At 42.5% G+C, this 20,938-nt stretch overlaps 1 protein-coding gene across 2 annotated transcripts in view; it reads right to left on the bottom strand.

The window, feature by feature from the left end:
• The window catches only part of cps1 (carbamoyl-phosphate synthase 1, mitochondrial), a 52,059-nt gene that overhangs the window by 17,463 nt on the left and 13,658 nt on the right, over positions 1-20,938 (bottom strand). For both annotated transcript variants that reach the window (XM_054788094.1, XM_054788093.1), the window contains exons 17-32: positions 17,434-17,578; positions 17,102-17,312; positions 16,816-17,014; positions 16,546-16,722; positions 13,811-13,929; positions 11,764-11,905; positions 11,428-11,493; positions 11,142-11,205; positions 10,834-11,015; positions 9,587-9,781; positions 6,066-6,133; positions 3,078-3,153; positions 1,767-1,844; positions 1,333-1,440; positions 1,093-1,182; positions 829-999 (exon numbers count right to left, since the gene is read on the bottom strand). In XM_054788094.1, the coding sequence (XP_054644069.1) occupies positions 829-999; positions 1,093-1,182; positions 1,333-1,440; positions 1,767-1,844; positions 3,078-3,153; positions 6,066-6,133; positions 9,587-9,781; positions 10,834-11,015; positions 11,142-11,205; positions 11,428-11,493; positions 11,764-11,905; positions 13,811-13,929; positions 16,546-16,722; positions 16,816-17,014; positions 17,102-17,312; positions 17,434-17,578 (2,091 nt within the window). The remainder of the gene's footprint in view (positions 1-828; positions 1,000-1,092; positions 1,183-1,332; positions 1,441-1,766; positions 1,845-3,077; positions 3,154-6,065; positions 6,134-9,586; positions 9,782-10,833; positions 11,016-11,141; positions 11,206-11,427; positions 11,494-11,763; positions 11,906-13,810; positions 13,930-16,545; positions 16,723-16,815; positions 17,015-17,101; positions 17,313-17,433; positions 17,579-20,938) is intronic.

Below are 20,938 nucleotides of genomic sequence, written 5' to 3'. Positions count from 1 at the left end.
AGTGAGGCAAGGATGGAACGCGAGATCAACAGGCAAATTGGTGCGGCATCTGCAGTGATGCGTACTCTACATCGGCTCACTGTGGTGAAGAGAGAGCTGAGCCGAAAGGCAAAGGTCTCTATTTTCCGGTCGATCTACGTTCCTACCCCCCAAAGGACAAGGTCGCGGGTACAAGCGGCCGAAATGAGTTTTCTCCGTAGGGTGGCTGGGCTTTCCCTTAAGATAAGGTGAGAAGCACTGTCATCCGGGAGAGACTCGGAGTAGAACCGCTACTCCTCCGCATTGAGAGGAGCCAGATGAGTGATGCCTCTCGGACGTCTCCCTGGGGAGGTGTTCAGGGCACATCCGACCAGTAGAAGGCCTCGGGGAAGACCCAGGACACATTGGAGAAACTATGTCTCCCAACTGGCCGGGGAACACCTCGGGATCCGTCGGGAGGAGCTGGACGAAGTGGCCAGGGAGAGAGAAGTCTGGGCCTCCCTACATTGGCTGCTGCCCCCGTGACCCGATCTCGGATAAGCAGAAGACGATGGATGGATGGATGGATGTTCACAATATGTGTGCAGCTTTAACTTACAAGGCTAAGCTCACAGGGCTTTAAATGTTGTTTCAAATGTACACTTGATAACCTTAGCCTTAAGTGGCACTTATGTTGCTAACTGCCAATTAATAACAATAAAATATCCAATGAGACTCATTAAATATCCTGTCAATATGAAAATCAATCAAACAGCGTCTGATTGCAGATAACACCGGTCCTGACTTGTTTGTTTTTTTTTACAATCACACTCATTCAGTTGTACCTCTGTAAATGCTATCCAGTCTCACCTTGATGCCCACGTAGTCTACAGGAATGATGGGTTTCTCTAGCGAGGGTAGGGTGGCCTCATCCACAGGCTCTCCAACCATCACTTTGGTTGCCACATTGATAAAGTCCACCCCAAGTGTTTTTGATACAAAAGGAAAGGAGCGTGATGCCCGCAGGTTACACTCTATCACCTAAAAGGGCATACAAGTCACACTAAAAATAATCTCATGTAGGTAACCAGACATCTACAGTATCATACAGCCATGAGGGTAAAGATTACCTACCATGACATCATTGCCTTTTACCAAAAACTGAGTGTTAAACGGCCCTGATATCTCAAATGCTTTAGCTATTTTCTGGGTGGCCATCTTGACCTAAATGGATTGGAAAACAGTGATTAGACGATGCACGCAATGTCTCCAGAAAGCAAATTGATATTTTCTGTACGAGTTGTTTGATGTTAAGATATGTGCCTGACTAACTGTGAGTGTGTGCGTGTGTGTGTGTGTATGAACATTACTGACCTTTTCTAAGGACCCTTGGCTAATGGTTTGTGTTGGCAGCATTAGGGTAGCATCTCCTGAATGTACACCAGCATCCTCTACATGCTCTGTTATTGCATGGACCAGCACCTACACCCACACATGCACACACATAAAGATTAGGCCTCACACTATTTAGTGACCGTATCACAACTCCCCTCATCCTACTGTTGCAGGAGCTAGATGTTTTAGATCTTGTAGGTAGACTGTTTTTTTTTTTAATGAAGCCAGTTAAACTTAATATGGTTTGTTTTTCACATCCCATACTGAAGACTGTATAAAACACACAATTACTATTGTATAAATATATTACATTATATTATATATATTATATATTTTATCAAAATGTCACTCCCAAAGCCAAAATACTGTGCAGCATAGCAAAAACATCAAGTATACCGTAAGTAATATATCACCTTTCCACTTTTGGCAACAGCATCCACTTCCACCTCCCGGGCGCCACGAATGAATTTGGTAATAACGACAGGATGCGCCTGCAACATATATATTTTCATTTCATGTCATTTCATTAGTAAGACAAGAAGGAATAGGTGCCTAGAATTTTCTGTTAGCAGTGCATAAGGATTCCAATAAAATCAATGATATTATCATGAAAACAAATCAGCTTATCCGATACTGGTGCCAAATACTTATAGTATACAAGTAGTACTAATAGCATCAGTGCTTAAAACATGCCCAAAACTGTACTTAAATAAGAAAAACACACATTTTGTACAAAACAATGCTTTTTTATTTTTTACAGAATTTTGTGACATGCAGGTTGGACAGAATAGTCCATGTAACTATGTAAAAAATTCACCAATTCGCCAATAATAAATTAATCAATATAATAAGATCCACAAAAAATCATCACAGCAAAACCAGCAATACACAAAAAAGGAAAGAACTATCCACTTGTGTTATACTGGTGATGTTCAGAATTTGGCTGTGCGTGAATGCACCTTGCTGATTGTGCACAATGAGGAAGTGCTGTGTTGCTGTTGTGGACAGTACTATGGCGAAATGTGGTATTGGAACTGAGCACTGCTGTTGGCCTCTTCAGGTTGTCCATAAAGTTTAAAAAGAATGTCTTTGTTGGGATGTTTCATTACTTACAAGACTTGTACAATATCACCTTCAAGCACTTGTTGCAGGTGGCTGAGTCTGCATTCATTTACCAACCAAATGAGACACAAATAGCTACTTTTTTTCGGTGCGGTTACTATCATTGGTGCCATTACGATACCTAGTTTCGGGAATCGGTACGCGTCGGAGCATTTTTTTTAGGACCTCTGATCATGTTTTCATTGTGTTTGGTACCCATTTGTGAAAATCTTTAAAAACCTATGGCTTCAGAAAAAGGCAATGAGCTTTGAAAAGCAAAGACAGCCAAACAACCCCAAACAAAAAAAAGGTAATTTATTGTCATTGCACGTATAAATATGTATAGTATTTGGGTATTCTTCTAGCCTGTATTGTTTATTTGGAAGGGACAGCTGCCCCTGAACCACTTGGGGTGCAGTGAAGAAAAAATGGGCACACTCGACTAGCCAACAGCTACATCAGCTGCTACCTGCTGATAATTGAAAGCAGAGGGAGAGCTCAGCATGAAGTGTGTCTGTGTGCGTGTGAGTTGTATGCTGTGCCGGCAGTATGACCAGTAGAACATGTGCAAGCAAGTACACACATATATATACACACACACACAAAATGGACGCTGCTCTCACCTGGGATACTTGGGTGGCTTCCTTCAAAAAACGCTTCATCTCTTCTTCTCCATGTGCGACATTCATTGCAGAGCCACTAGTGAGCCACAAAGACGGAAAGGGATTGAGGCAGAAGGCCACATGAGGAGAAGAAGAAAAAGGAGCAAACAGAAGCGCATAAAAGCTTCAAACACTTATTATCTGTCTGTTGCATCACCATTGAGAACAAGGTCTGGAAACGGTAAAAAATGGCGTACAAGAGGAGTAGCAATTTAGATGAAAAGCACTCCAGGCTCTTGAAAACAAGTTCACAAGTTTAGATGGGAATACGGTTTGTGATGTTAGAACGCTTGTTGGATAATCCTCCTGGTTAGAAAGAATGAGCTGGGGAAAAAGTAGGACGATTGAAGGCTACGGGCTTGGGTCACAGCTGTGCTTCAAAGAAATACAGTACACATACTGTACAAACCCAAAATCATAACAGATCATTCATCCAAGGTTCTGCAACCGAGATTCATACGCATACGGCACATTCTTCTTCTGTGTGTTGATATTTCTTGTTTAAAGTTGGAAATTAGTTGGAATTGTGGTCTGACGTGATGCAAACTGTACATTGTCATATTTTTATAGAATTAAGTATGGAATGAAATGATTACAATATGGCATGTAGTTTACAGTATCCCTCCATCCATCCATTTTCTATGCCGCTTATCCTCATTAGACTCGTGGGGGTATGCTGGAGTCTATCTCAGCTGACTTCAGGCGACAGGTGGGTTACGCCCCGCACTGGTCGCCAGCCAATCGCAGGGCATGTACTCCAATTGGTATCAAATAAATGCACTGAACTGAAATAGTCGTCCCTCATCACTTTGCGCTTTGAATTTCGCGTCTTCACTCTATCACGGTTTTTAAAAAATACATGAGTTAATAAATCATGCTGTTTCGTGATTAAATAAGACCTATTATTACAATAAAATACAATTGTAAATGTGACTATGGGAATGTTATATCATGTCTAGAGAACTCCTACTTCTCGGAAATTCACTTATCGCGGTCGGGTCTGGAACCAATTAACCGCGATAAATAAGGGATTACTGTACAACAATGTATTTTTGGGTTTCTGTTGTTGAAAACACATTATGCATCCTTCCGAAGCTGATCCTCCAACATGAATTTAAACTGTCTATTCTGTCAACTACATTTTAACTGGGTTAGGGAATAAGGGTTGAAGCTTCAGTGAAACTACAGTAGATTACAGAAAGCATTGAACCGAAGGGCCCTTCGTAATCGAAGGGTCAATAATAAAAGAGTCAGTTTGCTTACGTATCAGTCTGGGTTGGCTGCCCAAACAAAGCTTCCATGCATTTCAACTCAGTCTCTGTGAAGAATGGGTAGTGGTTCTTTTAGTGTTGGGTCACTACTGACAGATTCATCTTTATTATGTGTGTGTGTGGTTTATGTGGTCATAGAACATGCACAGAATGATGAACAACTCAGTTTCTGTCTTTTTTCTTCCTCTAATAAAGCACTGTGCACCCTGCGCTGATGAGGCATTCAAGCACACTGCGTATTTGGCTGCAAAATAACCTACAATGGGGCAAAAAAAGTTGTAATGTAATAGGCATAGGGCTGTTAGTAATAGGCAAGCTAGTTCCCATGGAGTCGGTGTATCGTGGACCCATCGCTCACACATCTGCTTGGCCACGACGCAGGCGCATATCTCGACCAGCTCCAGCAAGGGCTCCTCGGAGTCCAAAGGTGAAGCCTTCCTCCACACCCTCCCTTGTAGAGCGGGTGGAACCAGTGACCGTCCCCCAAGCCTCTCTCCACCCATGCCTGGTCCCAGTTTTGGCGGAAAACTGTCTTCAGTTCCTGTCCCGGCTCAGTCAATGTGTCAGCCTACTCTGTCTTCAGTTCCTGTCCCAGTTCAGTCCAGTGCTGCAGGCTCCACGTGAGCCCAAGAGGCTCAACGGCTCTCCTGCGGCAATGGCGCATGACTGGCGGCCATCTGGCTTCAAGCTCCCTTTGGTCAGTCACCTAGGGGTGTCCCAATGATGTGGCCGTTCCTCGGAAAGGTCCCGCTGGCTCCACCTCGCATGCCGTACCGGCTGGCCCCCGGAGGGGTTCCACCGGCTCCACTTCGCACGCCATCCCAACCGACCCCCGTAGGCGTCTCTCCACCTCCACCTCGCATGCCGTCCCGGCCGACCCTCTGAGGGGTACCACCAGCTCCGCCTCACGTGCCATCCTGGCCGATCCCCTGAAGGGTTCTGCTGGCCGACCGTCCCGGCCTTCTCTCGGAGAGGTCCTGCGGGCTTCGCCAGGCTCGCCGTCCTCCTGATAGGCCTTGCTGGCTCCATCAGGCATGTCGTGGTGGGTCCCAGGGGGACCTGTCCTCCCACCACCCACTCCTCTTTTGATCTGAACTTTAGGACGTCTAGGGTCCATCTTTAAGGGGGGCGTACTGTACTGTACTGTCTGTGTTGTAGCCTGCTTGACAGTTTGTTAGTTTCGCTTTTATTATTTAGTTCCGGTTTCATGCTCTTATTTTGTAATGCTTCCTGTTTTGCCTCTGTTATTTTCTGCTTGTTTTAATTTCATGTTCCAACGCACCTGCATCTCATTTTGTGTTTGACTATTTAATCTAGCCCGTGGCGTTTGTCTGGCATTGGAGCATTGTTCCTGTTTGCGTTTGTTTCTGTTCAGAATTGGATCCCTGTCGCTGCACGGCAGCCATCCATTATTTAATAAATACATTTTACTGCAATCTTTCTGCATACGTCTGCATACCTGGAGTCACGCCGCAACACCACCAAGCTAAGGCGCGACAGCAGCAAAGTGTGGTGGTAGCGCCTGTTAATATTTTTGGGTGTCCGGAACTGATTAATTGAATTTTCAATATTTCTTATGTGAAAAATGTACAGTATTTGGTTTTCATCTGACCTTGGGGAACAGTTTAAAGATGAAAACTGAGATGCCACTGTATTAAAACAGAGTGCTCAAATGTACCTGAGAACATAGGATGGGCGGAGTAGACAGGGGTAGCCCAGCTGGTTAGCAAAAACGAAGGCATCTTCCTGACAAAAAACACCAAACAACAAAAAAAGATGTCACATGTTTAGTATGATTAAGTAAATTAATATTACAGGTGAAATTATTTATAACAACAACTACTTTTAGGGTACAATATGTTATATATGAGCAATATTGGTTCATATATATTTAATTTCAATAAATGTCAGAAGCATGTGATAGTCTATTACTCATATGTAACACATTTTTTAAACTTTGGAATGGATAATAGCTGTAGTTGTGAATTTTAAGATATAAGAGATCATTAAGGAATTGATTGTGCAGTAGACCAAACACTACAACAATGTGAATATGTAATTTAAGCACATTTAACATTTTTTTTAAGGACAGGCAGCAGTGCAAACGCATACCATTGTGTTTTATAATGCATGTTTGTTCCAAAACTAATGGAAAAAGCTACTAGTCATTGACACCAAACACGTTTGTTTCTCCTGGTCAACAATCCTTTCAGAGAGCAAGTTCTCTTTCACCACACATATTTAGAAAGGCTTCAGTTTTAGAGGATTTTAGTACCATTTCTGGCAAGAACACAAGCACAGAAGGTCAAAAAGAAAACGATAAAAGATCTATTCTGGGAAATCCAGAAAGAAAGGCATGACGAAACATGACCATCTGTGCTACAACAAAAAGTTAACAATAGATTATAAAAGCCGGGAGTTTAACTCTATGATTACTTTTACACAGAAGCTTTCAAATAAAGAGCAATGACCATATTGAGTGACCTTGCAAGGAATTGTACTTTTAGCTGATCACAACTGAGGGTGCCAATCCTTGTCCATAACAATACTTTATCGCCATCTAGTGGCAGCTGTTATAAACGCACCATTCTTACGCTGCTCATCTGTTCATTTATCTTTTTCACATGATGAACTGGAAGAAAAAGTGGAAAGGATGTGAAATATAAAAGGCTTGAGGCTCTTCCTTGATGTTTCTTCTGAAATGTTTTCTCTTAGTAAAAAAAAAAAAAAAAAACAAGGGAAAATGAGGGATAAAAAAAAAATCCACTACTGATCAAAATCTTAAAATTGCTAGAATTTGCATTTTGCACATTTGGATCTTAATGAATTTTTAAGTAGAGCTACAATATGCCAAAACCAGAAGGGGGAGTAAGACAAAAAAAATTGGAGCTTGCAATTTAAACAAAACAAAAGAAAAAAAATGAAATGGGTTGTTAATCACCTGATCAAAAGTTTAAGACCACAGGCTATAAAAGCCAACATCTGATCAAAATGTTAATTTTCTGTCAGGCATTCACACTGTCGTGCCCTCCTGATGGCTAAAGCTAAGAAGCTTTCTCTTTTTGAACGTGGTCGGATTGTCGAGCTGCATAAGCAAGGCCTCTCGCAGCGTGCCATTGCTGCTGAGGTTGGGCGCAAAAAGACAGTCATTGTAAAGTTTTGAAAGATCCTGAGCATTATGGAACAAAAAAGTCAAGTGGTAGATCCAAAAAAAACCTGCGCTGAGCCAGAGGATCCAATTGGCTGTCCATCAAGACACAGGGCCAAATTAAGGACCTTACTGGTGACGACGGCATCTGCGGGAAAAGGTTTAAAAAAACAAAAAACTAATTCAAAGACGTCGTCTCCTTCAACGTCACAAAAGTGCCCGTTTAGACTTTGCCAGGGAGCCTCAAACATGGGACATTGAAAGGTGGAACAAAGTTTTATTCTCTGATGGGAAAAAATGTAACCTTGACGGTCCAGATGGCTTCCAATGTTTCTGGCGTGACAAGGAGATCCCACCTGACATGTTTTTTACCCGGCACATTGGAGTCCATCATGGTCTGGGGTGCGTTTTCATTCAGTGGAACACCGGAGCTTCAGGTGGTGCGGGGTCGTCAAACGGTGGCTGCTTATGTGCAGATGTTGCAGCGGGCATCCCTCATGACTGAGGGCCCTCGTCTGTGTGGTAACAGCTGGGTTTTTCAACAGGACAACGCTGCAGTTCAATTGTTGTTTTCAATAAATTACTTTTTCAAAGTGTTTTTTGTTTCACTCCCCCTTCTTGCTTTTGCATATTGTAGCTCTACTTAAAACCTCATTAAGATCCAAATGTGCAAAATGCAAATTCTAGCAATTTTTCAACTGGTCTTAAGATTTTGATCAGGAGTGTATATTTTTATAATTTATCAATGTATATTTTATAATTCATTCATTCATTCATTCACTTTCTGTGCTGACAGGATTGCTGGGGTTTTCTGGAGCCTATCCCAGCTGACTTTGGGCGAAAGACAGGGTACACCCGGGCTGGTTGCCAGCCAATCGCGGGGCACATTCAGAAAAACAACCTTTCACACTCATACCAATGGACAATTCAGAGTCACCAATTAGATCAGATCTCCTGACTGTGTGGCTAATATGCTAATCACTAGACCACCGTATGGCCTTACGTCATTCATATACTGTACATACCTGTCAACCCTCCCGTTTTCAGTGGGAATCTACCATATTTCGTCTTTCCCGGTGCCCTCCCGTTTTCATAGTCTGCTGTATTTTTGCTGTATTTTAACTTTCAGGAAAAAAATCTTCTTCAGAGCAGTACAGCTTCCAGTCCGCGCAGGTGACATCGCCTTGGTTACATCCTGTGATAGCCGGTAAAGTCAGGCCTTCAAAATAAAAGAACATTTCCCTTATTGTCCCTCATTTTCCTTTATTTTTCTTGGGACATTTCCCTTATTTTATAATGCAGGCAAGGCAACAGGACCTAATAAGAACCATTACTGTCTGTCCATAAGCATGATGAGATTGATACATATGTGCTGTTTGTGACTCCATCTGCTGTGCATGCATTGTAGCCATGTGGCACAATGAGGTGTGAAATGTATGATGAATATTTCATTTCTAGATTTTCAAATTAATCATGCAGAAATTCGAACTAGATTCCTTGCATAAAAGCATATATAAAATATGTAAATGGACAATTTCATATTTTTGATCAACCTCTTACATTAGAGCTGGAAGTCTAAACTTCAGTTACATCTTGATTGAATCGGGTTAGATTTTTTTTTAGGTGAACGTCAAGATAGGCAAGAGGGTTTGGGGGGGGTGATAACTGACACAATTCATAACAGATATTAAATGCAAAGACTCCAAATTAGTCAAAAGTTAACTATATAAAAACGTCACTTAAATAATGCCATTGTAACCCGTCATACTTCGACATGGGCGTACGAAGGATCGAATCAACAACCTTGAGGTTGGGAGACTACCACTCTACAACCTGAGGCATGCCACCCAAGTAATACAGAAACTGTAGTAACATAGCACAATACAAGTCATGAGACGAGAAAACGAGCCTAATGGGAGTACAACCCATGTTTCTGGACTGTGGGAGAAAACCGGAGTAAACTTACGCAAACACAGGGACAACATGAAAAAGCACCTAGCTGTGAGGCAGACGTGCTAACCACATGTGCCATCATTACTGTTTCCTCTTACCAGGGAGTTGAGGGCCTTCCATGGGGCTTGGGCCACACCAAGGTCATCCAAGATCCTGGAGAAGACAGAGCGCTCCTCAGCACGGTCAATCTGCAGAGGACTTGTGCCCAGAATTGTCACCCCATTACGGAGCAAGGGGGCCGCAAGATTGTTCGGGATCTGTCCCCCAACGGATACAATGGTGCCAGTGCAACTCTGGGAAAGGAGATGGAGAAGATTACGAGAAGAGAAGAAATCCTACTGCCAAACACCTATCAGCCAAGATTTATAGACTGACAAAAAGGGTGTCCAATTCCAATTATTTTGGCGACTGATCACACAAAAAATATGAGCTGAACAAAGACACTTCATCTAAGCAATGTCATGGGTTTAGTTTATCACTGGAGGAAGTGTGTGCGTGCGTGTGTCAGAAGAAAAAGTGTTGTCGGTTTTATATTAACAGTCTGCAGCTCCCTTTCCAGTCTAGCGTATCCTGCTGTTTCCATGGCAATGCCAGGTAGCTCCTGGAAAATCACTTCATTATTCATGGACCTGCTCCCCTGACCGGAGTTTATCTCCATGCTCTAATGCCGTATGTATAACACACACACATTATGACAAAGCAACAGGATCCTGCAGCTGCAAGAGTGGGATTTATGGTAATGTGAGCTTTCTGAGCATGCAAATCTTTAATCACACTCTGGTTCAACCACAGGCTAAACTGGAGGTCAAAAGAAGTAGACAACAGTAAAAAAAACATCAAATTAATCAGGGAAAGCATATATCGTGATTGGGCATGTTTTGACCTTATCCGTTGTCAGGTGGGCTCATGCATATCTAAGTCATATTTGATCAATACACTAGTACATTATAATTTTATCATAGTGGGTATTCAAGTACAATAATCACTTTATCGCGGTTAATTGGAACCACTATGGAACCACCCATGATAAGTGCATTCCCTTGAAATAGGATTCCTAATTTATAAATTGAAAATTTTCATAGTTAGAGCATAGAAAACCTGTTGACAACCTTTGAAATATGGCTTTTAATATTATTAGAGCCCTCTAGACATGAAATAACACCCCTACAGTACCCTTTAGACTCCTATTAGACAATATAGTAGACATAATGGGTGGGGTGACGTCAGAGGTACAGAGTTGAGTTTTAGCTTGGTGTGGGTCACGGCCGCAACAGTAGCCCACACACGATGAATCCTAGAATTATATTTAGTATTTATCACATAAAAATGTTTGATGTGTGCTGACCTCCTGTTGAGTGATGTCTAGTATGCGCTCCAGGGTCAGCTCTTCAAAGTACAGACGGTCACACTCATCGAAATCAGTGCTCACTGTCTCAGGGTTATGGTTTACAACCACGGTCTTCTTGCCGATCTGTCTCAAGGCTCTGATGCTTGACACTGCACACCAGTCAAACTCAACACTGCTACCTGATGGACAGAGTGGACAATCAACGTAGTATATCTGGTGATGGAAAACTACATTGAATCACATGTTGTCATGACTGGATCATTCTAAAAGGAAGGAAGTCATAAAAATATCACTGCTGAACCCACCAATGTGATAGGGCCCACAACCAAGAACCATAATTCCCTGGTCGTTAAAGTCCAAGTCATGCTCCTGTTGAAAAGAAAGAATCATCAGTAAATGGTTTACTGTAAATCGCTTAATAAAATATTATCATAAAATCATTTTATAATAAACAATTATAATACAATTATATTGTATTATAATAAAGTAATATTGTAATAAAAATGACAATGCTTCAGAAATGTAAAACCACAATTATATATACATATACAACAACCATCTCTTCCAAGTATTGTTTATTAAACCACTTACCAGACCATGATATGTGCAGTAAAGGTAGTTGGTTATGGCAGGATACTCTGCTGCCAGTGTATCGATCTGTGAAGTTAAGTGATATATTAAACAAATAACACTAAATGCTTTATACATCCACAAATGCTAGGACTGGTAAACTATTGCCTTACTGTCAGAAGCCTGTGATAGTTTATACATACAATCATATGTTCACTTGATTCTGAACAGTTTGATAGAAGTAATTCAACAGGTAAAATGTACAGATCAACACCTGTAGCTCTTATTGTTTTTAACTTTTATTTTTTAACGTAACCTTCACAAAAATCTCCAAGCAAAAACAGCAGTATCGCTCACCTGTTTAACCCAGGGTTTGATACCATGACTGAGCCTCATCTGTCGAGCTTCTTCCTCATTGGTACCCAAAATCTGACCAAGCTGTCGATCCGAGAAGCCATCCTGCTTGGCCTTCAGCAGCAGGCCTTTAGGCACTGAAAAGCTAGTAAAAAAAATAAAGGCAAATTAAATTGATTTGTTTTTATAACGGGCCGCACGGTGGCCTAGTGACTATCATGTTGGCCGCAGTCAGGAGATCGGGATGATCTGGGTTGGAATCTCCGCTTGGGTATCTCTGAGTGGAGTTTGCATGTTCTCCCCGTGCGTGCATGGGTTTTGTCCGGGTACTCCGGTTTCCTCCCACATCCAAAAACATGCATGTTAGGTGAATTGGCGACTCTAAATTGTCCATAGGTATGAATGTGAGTGTGAATGGTTGTGTGTGTGTGTATATGTGCCCTGCAAGTGGCTGGCCACCAGGGTGTACCCCGCCTCTCGCCCGAGGTCAGCTGGGATAGGCTCCAGCATACCTGTGACCCTAGTGAGGATAAGCGGCATATGATGACGGATGGATGTTTTTATAACCAGTGTTGAAAATGTTATACAATGGGATTTTCAAAAATATGATGACATTTATTTTTAAACCTCACCATCACCGATTAAACAACTACAGATTGGCTGACCTTGAAGAAATTTCAGGAGTGCTCTCCAGCAACAAACTGGTCGACTATTTAGCTTGTTGGCTTCCTTTATAGCGAGCGAACAATAGTAATTAAAGAGAGAAAAGGGGTGTTACTGCATCTGGGACTAATTGATATGTTAAAACTGTCATTTTTATCCGAAAACGTAGGAGAAGGTGTTCGCGGAAGTGAAGTCGTATGCAGGCAGGAAATAATGTTCTACAAGCCGACCAATCATAGCCTTAACCACCAGCATCGCCGCAGATGCAGGGTTTCTCTTGGAGGTGAACATCACACTATGTGCAGAGACTGAGCATGGGGAGCCGGGTAATCAAAGGTCAGAATGCGTGCCGTGTATGAAAAATGCCTAAATGTTGGCAGGTCTGCAAAAGCAGTGCATTGCACCATGGTACTTTCTACCACAAACAGGGAAATAGCAAGGGCACTAGAAAATATTTTTTTGGTTGGGCCTAAAGGGATTTTTTTTTTCTGCCACAAAAATGGCTATTTATTATACTGTATATTAACGTAAGTCTACTCACTGTAATATTAATCTAAATGTGACACATTTTTAAAAGATAACTGTCTATAGAGCAATGGATATCCATAAAATAAACTCACTATATAAACCAGTCCAGGTTGTACCCCGCCTCTCGCCCAAAGTCAGCTGGGATAGGCTCCAGCATACCGCTGCGACCCTAATGAGGATAATCCGCATAGAAAATGGATGGATAGATGGATGGAACCTCACTCTATAACCTACTTTTTTCTGCTATCAAAATCTAAGAAACACCTCAGTGATGCACATATCTAATGAGCCTGTGGACCAAAGGGGCCAGAAGGCTACCTGAACTTGACTCTGTGGCACATCTATCTGCCAGCAGCCATCTATAATGTGTCCATCCCAATAACCCCTACTCTAGGGACTGTGGGGACTACAAGACGCAGACACATGGAAGGCTGCCCACCAGACAACCAGACATTCATTATTAAACAGTGAGAGTCAGAAGGAAGTCGCACATACCCCATGTGGGGAGTAAAATCCAATTCACGGCACACTGTGATAGGAGCTGCCCAGGAGCTTGACAGCAAGCAAGTGAGAGAAAGATGACTAAAGACACTTGTGATGATTTAAAAAAATGTAATTTGTTCATACAGCTGAGGCACAAAATTCAGGTTTTTGTTTGGTACCAAAATCTTCCCATAGCCAATGTCTTTTAACTTGACAATCCCAACTAACTTCATGTTAGGAACCATGATTGACTGCACCTGATTCTCTTTATCAGTATTAAATGATTTGCTTGACAGCACTCATTGAATCGACCAATACTCTAAGATCTAAAAAATGAATTATAGATATCCATGAGTTGGGAAGTCTTTCGCATTACCTCTTGTAGTTTGCAAGGTGCTGCTCCAGCAGCGTAATCTTTTGGAGTTTGTACAGGAACCACTTGTCGATAGCTGTCAGCTGGTGGATCTCATCTACGCTCATACCACTGTGGAGGGCCTGAAGGGGAGAAACATGAAACAGATGAAGCGCTACATCTATAAATACATCATAATCAAGTTATCATATATTCTTCTTGTTGCAAGGGCAGGCATCCAGCTAGCATTCTGGAGTTTCCACAGAACATCAAATTGGGTGCTTGTCCAAATAAATTGGCATAATTAAAGCTAAGTAAAGCTTAGATTGACTTCTGCTTGAAAATGCAGAACCAGTTGGATGGCTGTGTACTGAACAAAACACAAAGCACTAGGGGTGTAATGGTACATGTATTCAGATTCCGATTTTTCGGTACAGGGCTTTCGGTTCGGTATATCCGCGTACCGATTTTGGTACATATTACAACTGATGAACAGGAAGTGTACAATCAGAGTTGCGATGTATCTCCATAAGGAAGTGTCCCTAAAAGCAGATGAAAATGAAAGACATTCGGCACAGAAGCGGAGATTGAAGCACAACATGCATTAAAGAACGAGCCAACCCGGTTGAGCCACTGTTACCCAGTGAGCTTCCAGAGAGACCGTGGCAAAAACTAGCGGCAGATTTATTTACGCTAGATAATTGTAACTACTTACTAGTAGTAGACTACTACTCTAAATGTGTGGAGATTGCCAAATTAACGCCCACACGCTCAGGCAAGAGAACTACCTACACCAGTTCCCATGAAAACTAGGTTCAGTAGAGTGGTGGTAAAACCCAAGAGACTGGACTTGTAAATGAAGAAAAAAACAAGAGTTCTATTTTCTTTGTAAGAAGGGGAGAGAGATGTGTGAAAAGTTTATCGTGGGTTATGTGAAGGTTAACAGGTATAAGAATACTTGGGTGAGCGCCAGTTTTTTGTGTGTGTTTTTTTTTTTTAAAAAAGGGGAGATGTGGTGTAACCTTATGTTTGCTGGTGTGCCTTTATTTTGAAGACAGGATGTTACCGTAAGGGGAGCCAGTTAGATATAGTGTGTGACGTGTGACGTAATAAAGGAGAACTTTCATGTGGAGAATATCTTGCCATCTGTTTGAGCCCACATATTAAAAATACGACAGAAAGGGCGGCCCGGGGCCATTTTTGGCAAAAGCAGCTTGTTTCTAAAAATACAATTTCTTATTAATGAAATACATTATTTTAAAATGTACACTAATTTGCTTTGTCACCAATAACACAAATTATAATACAGTATCTTTCATGCACAAACTGTATCAATGTGGCCCCCCACATCCTTCATATTTTCTATATACTTTATTATTATTTTATTAATTTTATTTGAGAGTTTTATTGGTTGGAGAATTACCGGCCAGCTTTGTATTTTGTTCCTTTACTGTATTGATTATGAACCGAACCATGAACTTAAAACCGAGAAACGTACCAAACCGTGATTATGATATACGACTTCAATAGATTAATCGATGATTAACTGATTATCCAAATAAATTAACAACTATTTTGAGTATTTGATGAATCTTTCTTTGATTTAAAAATGTCTATCCTCTGAAATGTGAATATTTTTTCATTTCCTTCGTCATCCATGAAAGCAGACCTATTATATTTGTTTTTTTAAACAAGATATTCACACAGATCAGCTCTGACTTTATAAAACAGTCATCAACATTTTTGCCTTTTTTCTGATATGTTGCAGACCAAACCACTAACTGTTTGTGTTTGCTTCATATTGATTTGGTCTGTCTAGGGCCTAACCAATTACACGATTAATCGAAAAAACAAGCTTCAGGGGCCGCGCAGTGGTCTAGTGGTTAGCATGTCACAGATTGAGATCGGGAAGATCTGGGTTCGATTCTCCCTTGGGCATTTCTGTGTGGAGTTTGCATGTACTCCCCGGGTAAAACATGCATGTTAGGTTAATTGGCAACTCTAAAATTGTCCATAAGTGTGAATGATTGTTTGTCTATATGTTTGTCTATATGATTGGCTGGCAACCAGTCCAGGGTGTACCCGAAGTCTGCTGGGATAGGCTTCATGCCCTCACGACCCTAATGAGGAGAACGAGGGAAAGGCTTCTTGAGATGTCATCTGTACTTCTATGAAGAAGGTGTCGGACGTTTCGCTCCTCATCCGAAGAGCTTCGTCAGCGAACTAACAAGTGCTGGTAGCCTAGGCCTAGGCCAGTATCAGAGTCGTTCATACCCAACTACAGGGAGCTACACTTCCCTTTGATCGGAGGTGCTAATGTAAGGAGAGGATTAGACCACTACTCCTCCCAGTCTTAGTGTAAGGAACCAATAAGAGGAGGGCGTTGGCACACCAATTCCGCCCACTCTTACTGTATTTAAGGCCTAGGCTACCAGCACTTGTTAGTTCGCTGACGAAGCTCTTCGGATGAGGAGCGAAACGTCCGACACCTTCTTCACAGAAGTACAGATGACGTCTCAAGAAGCCTTTCCCTCGTTGGACAACTCCTGTACGACTGAGAGTCTACACAGACCCTAATGAGGAGAAGCGGCATAGAAAATGGATGGATGGAACAAGCTTCAGGTTAATCGACTAACAAAATAATCGTTAATTGCAGCCCCAGACTAGAACACGATTTTCTAACTAGCAAAATGAAAAACATATTGGTTTTGATAACAGTGGTTCACTGCATATGCAGTGGATTTTTTTTTCAATTACACCTTGGCAATGGAGAAAATTCGGGTGCTGGATGGCACAGCCAGCTCCTGTTGCAGGCTGTGGGTGTTTGCCCAGGCTTTTTGAAGAGGCAGTTGGGGCACAAAGCCATCCACTGACGGATGGCACATCCTCAGGGCCTTCTGCATGCTCTCCTCAAAAGTACGTCCCACTGCCATCACCTAAATCCATTAGATGGATATATTTAATCACAGCATAAGTATGTGGCATGGCCCGATCCGGAGTAATGTAAGTGAGTGATTGATAGTCATCACCTCTCCAACGCTCTTCATGGCACTACCTATTTCACTAGACATGCCCTGAAAACGGTCCAGGTCCCAGCGAGGGATCTTAGTGACGATGTAGTCTAAACTAGGCTCAAAGCAGGCAGTGGTCTTTTCAGATACAGAATTGTTGATGTCAGGCAAGGGGATCCCCAAAGCTAGCTTAGCAGCCACAAATGCCAATGGGTATCTGGGAGACGTGAAGCAATGGGCAAGGAGATCAGTATCAACAATATGAGTGTTTAGTACTTAAGTACACACATACTCTATATGTTACCCAGTGGCTTTGGATGCAAGGGCTGAGCTTCTTGAGAGGCGAGCATTGACCTCAATGATGCAGTACTCCAGGGATGATGGGTGGAGTGCATACTGAATGTTACATTCGCCTACAATACCAAGATGACGAACCACTTTGATCGCTGTTTCACGAAGCATGTGGTACTCCTCGTTGGACAATGTCTGGCTCGGTGCCACTACAATAGAATCACCTGAAAAAGAGGGGGATTGTAGTAAGATTATCAGAGCTATCCTTTATTAAGTGGAAAATAATAAAGAAATTAAAATTAAAATAATGAAGAAAGCGAGCAATGTGACAAGTTGTTTTCACACCTGTATGTATGCCGAGTGGGTCAAAGTTCTCCATATTGCAGACGGTGACACAATTATCTGCCACGTCTCTCACCACCTCATATTCCACTTCCTTCCAACCGAGTAAGGACTTCTCCACCAAGATCTGACTACTCATGGCAAGAGCCTAGGGAATGTACAAAACAATAGTGAACATACCGCTACAATTATATCAGCAGGGATGGGTATCGTTCCCATTTTATCCGATACTGGTGCCAAATCGGTACTCTTGAAATGGTAACCGAACCAGTACTTTTAATAAGGAACATATAAAAAGCCTTTTTATTTTTATCAAATTTTGTGACATGCAAGTTGAACAGAATAGTAATTCAAATACTGATACGAATACAATAATATACAGTGGTGTGAAAAAGTGTTTGCCCCTTTCCTGATTTCTGTTTGTGATACTTAAATGTTTCAGATCGTCAAACTAATGTAAATATTTGTCAATGACAACACAAGTGAACACAAAATGCACTTTTTAAATGAAACCTATTTTATTAAGGGATAAAAAAAATCCAAAACTACATGCCCAACCCCATTAAAACATAACTGAAATGAATTGAGATCTATCAGTCTGGAAAAGGTTATACACCATTCCCAAAGCTTTGGGCCTCATCGAACCACAGTTGATGTCAGTGTTCATGACTCCACCATAACGACAATTGGCAAACACAGCCTGCATGACAGAGTTCCAAGACAAAAACCACTGCTGAACAAAAAGAACACTAAGGCTTGTCTCCATTTCTCCAGAAACTCTGGCAAGAACTCTGTGGTCTAATTAGACAAAAGCTGAACTTTTTGGAAGGTCTGTGTCCCATTATATCTGTCGTAACAGTGATGCTGCATTTCAGAACAAGAACATCATACAACACTAAAATATGGTGGTGGTAGTGTGATGGTCTGAGGCTGTTTTGCTGCTTCAGGGTCCGGGGCATATTGCACAAAAGTAGGATTCAGAAAACCAGGACAAATGAATAAGCTGAGCTCAACCAAACCAAAGCAAGTGCATACAGGCTTAATTGGTTGCATAAAGCCCAAGCAAGGTTGAGTACACACTGATTAATCAAGCCAGGTGAAACCAATCCCAGATCAGTGCGTGTACGTGGCTTACCTTAAATAGACCCCGCCTATCGATCACACAGTCACCGATTCACTATGGCAATGACAGCAGAGTACTTTCCCCCGACGGAAGGGGAAATTTTCATACACTGTAGGCTTACGAGGAGGAAAAAAAGAGCAAATAAAAACAAAAGCCAACACCACCAACAAAGAGAGAAAACATGGCAAAGTATTGCAGAGAGTGTCTCTACAATACTTTGTGTCTAAGTTGTGCACAAATACACACTCACTGCTCTGCTGAAACCATTATAATTACAATCCAAATAGTTAATGTTATGTTTGTTGCTTGTTTAATAAATCAAGAACAGCAATGTGCACTAATATATATGAACTCTTTGCTTTATTAGCATATCACCATTACTCACTCGTAGCTTCAACAGCGTGTAAACTTCCTGTTTCCCCTCGAGCCTAGGCTTCTGGGTAAGGTAGTACACATCCGCAACCAACACAATTAACATCTCCAAAAACGTTGTCCCACTAGGATTATGTATTTGTTGAAATTGTAGGTGAAATTGACTGCAGTGAGTGGAATCTGTAAATATAACTCCATCAGACTGTATAACTCCTTTATCTTGTACAGTAGATGTGTATTTCTATTAATATGGGATGTGTATTTTATATATATAGTATGTGAAATTATCTAATAAATGATCTAATGATTGCTACATCATCTAAAACCCTTTATATACAATGACTGAAATGAATGATGACAAATGTTGAAGTCATGGCAGTGGGTGTAGTTGAATGTGATAATGTGTAGTGGGCAGTGGTTTAATTATTGGTTTCCATGTATGGTGACTACTGATTGAGATAAGGGATGAGATGAAATAGATCCTGGACCTAACTCCACAGAATAAATCTCCATGGTAACTTATGTTAGAACATATTCTACTTTCCACTATCCCACTTTTGTGCAACCGGATCACGGCTAAATTGAGCTAGGATAACCAAAACATCTCGGCTTAATCCCTTACCCTAGTTTTGTGCAATAGGCCCCTGGAAGACTTGCTGTGATAAATGGAACCATGAATTCTGCTGTCTACCAAAAAATCCTGAAGGAGAATGTCCGGCCATCTGTTTGTGACCTCAAGCTAAAACCAACTTGGGCTCTGCAGCAGGAGAATGATCCAAAACACACCAGCAAGTCCACATCTGAATGACTGAAGAAACACAAGATGAAGACTTTGGAGTGACCTAGTTAAAGTCCTGGCCTGACGATCCCGTTTGTCCCCCGTCTGGCATTGCTTATTGTCACATGAATGCTTTTGTTGGTATCCTGCCGCTGCATGGCAGCAATCTTTATTAAAAAAATACATTTTACCTGCAATCGGGTCTCGTCGCACATTCTGGGGTCACCGCCACCACACCACAACACTAAGACATGACAGAATGCTCTGACCAAGACAAGGCGACCTTGAGGAGATGACCACTACTAGGTCTTTTTTCCTAAGAGTTGCTGCTTGGGCTGAAGATCAACTTTCAGGAAGGACTGTGACGGCTATGGAGACGCTCTGGGTCACAGCTCACCTTGCACCTTGGGGTTCTCTCCTGCCCAGGCTCGCGACACCCCCGGAACTTCCCTCCTCGCCACGCCAAGGTACAACTCCCTCCTCACGCTGTTTCTGAGTGCCGGCTGATTGTCCAGCCCACGAAGGTCCCTGCTCAACGTCAGCATGATGAGCTCCAGCTGCCTTCCTCCTCCGTTTCTCCGTTGCTTCCCACGCAACACCAAGAGGAAGTCAGTTCTGTTCCCGCACCTTGGCACACCAACCTTCTGACTTCTCCCGTGCCAGCCCCACGACGTCACAAGCCTCTAACGCCCCCAAAGCTGACACTGCGTCAGTCCCGACGCATCCGGAGTTCGTACCATGTCTGCACTTGACGCACCGGCGCCCACCCCTCATGGTCAGAAGCCCTACATCCTCCCGCAGCCTACACCTTGGCTCCTCAAGAATCAGAAGAAACCCCTGCATTCTACACCACGCCGCCTCAAGTTTCACTCCCTTCTGGTGTCCTACTCACGGTGTTCCAGGCCCGTCCCGGCACCACGTCTCAAGCCACCAGTTCTTCCGGCTGGGGGATCAGTGCGGGAGGAACCAGTGACCCTCCTACAAGCCCCCTCCTCCCTTCCCTGGTTTCGGCAAGGGCAGTGAACAACATCTGGTATCAGCAACTGTGCGGCTGGCGGGGCTGTGCAGGGGGCGATGGTGCCATCTGCTGTGCAGCTGAGGAAGCACAGACCGCTCCCTCTCCTGGAAGCCAAGATGCGCAGCTTGCTCCTGTACCTGCGAGTCAAGATGCAGGGCTCGCTGCAGCAGGGCTCGCTGCAGCAGACCAAGAAGCACAGCCCGCTTCCCCCGCTGAT

The sequence above is a fragment of the Dunckerocampus dactyliophorus genome, chromosome 9 (assembly GCF_027744805.1).
Source record: "Dunckerocampus dactyliophorus isolate RoL2022-P2 chromosome 9, RoL_Ddac_1.1, whole genome shotgun sequence".
Lineage (NCBI taxonomy): Eukaryota > Metazoa > Chordata > Actinopteri > Syngnathiformes > Syngnathidae > Dunckerocampus > Dunckerocampus dactyliophorus.
This window is presented reverse-complemented; position numbering and strand designations above follow the sequence as displayed.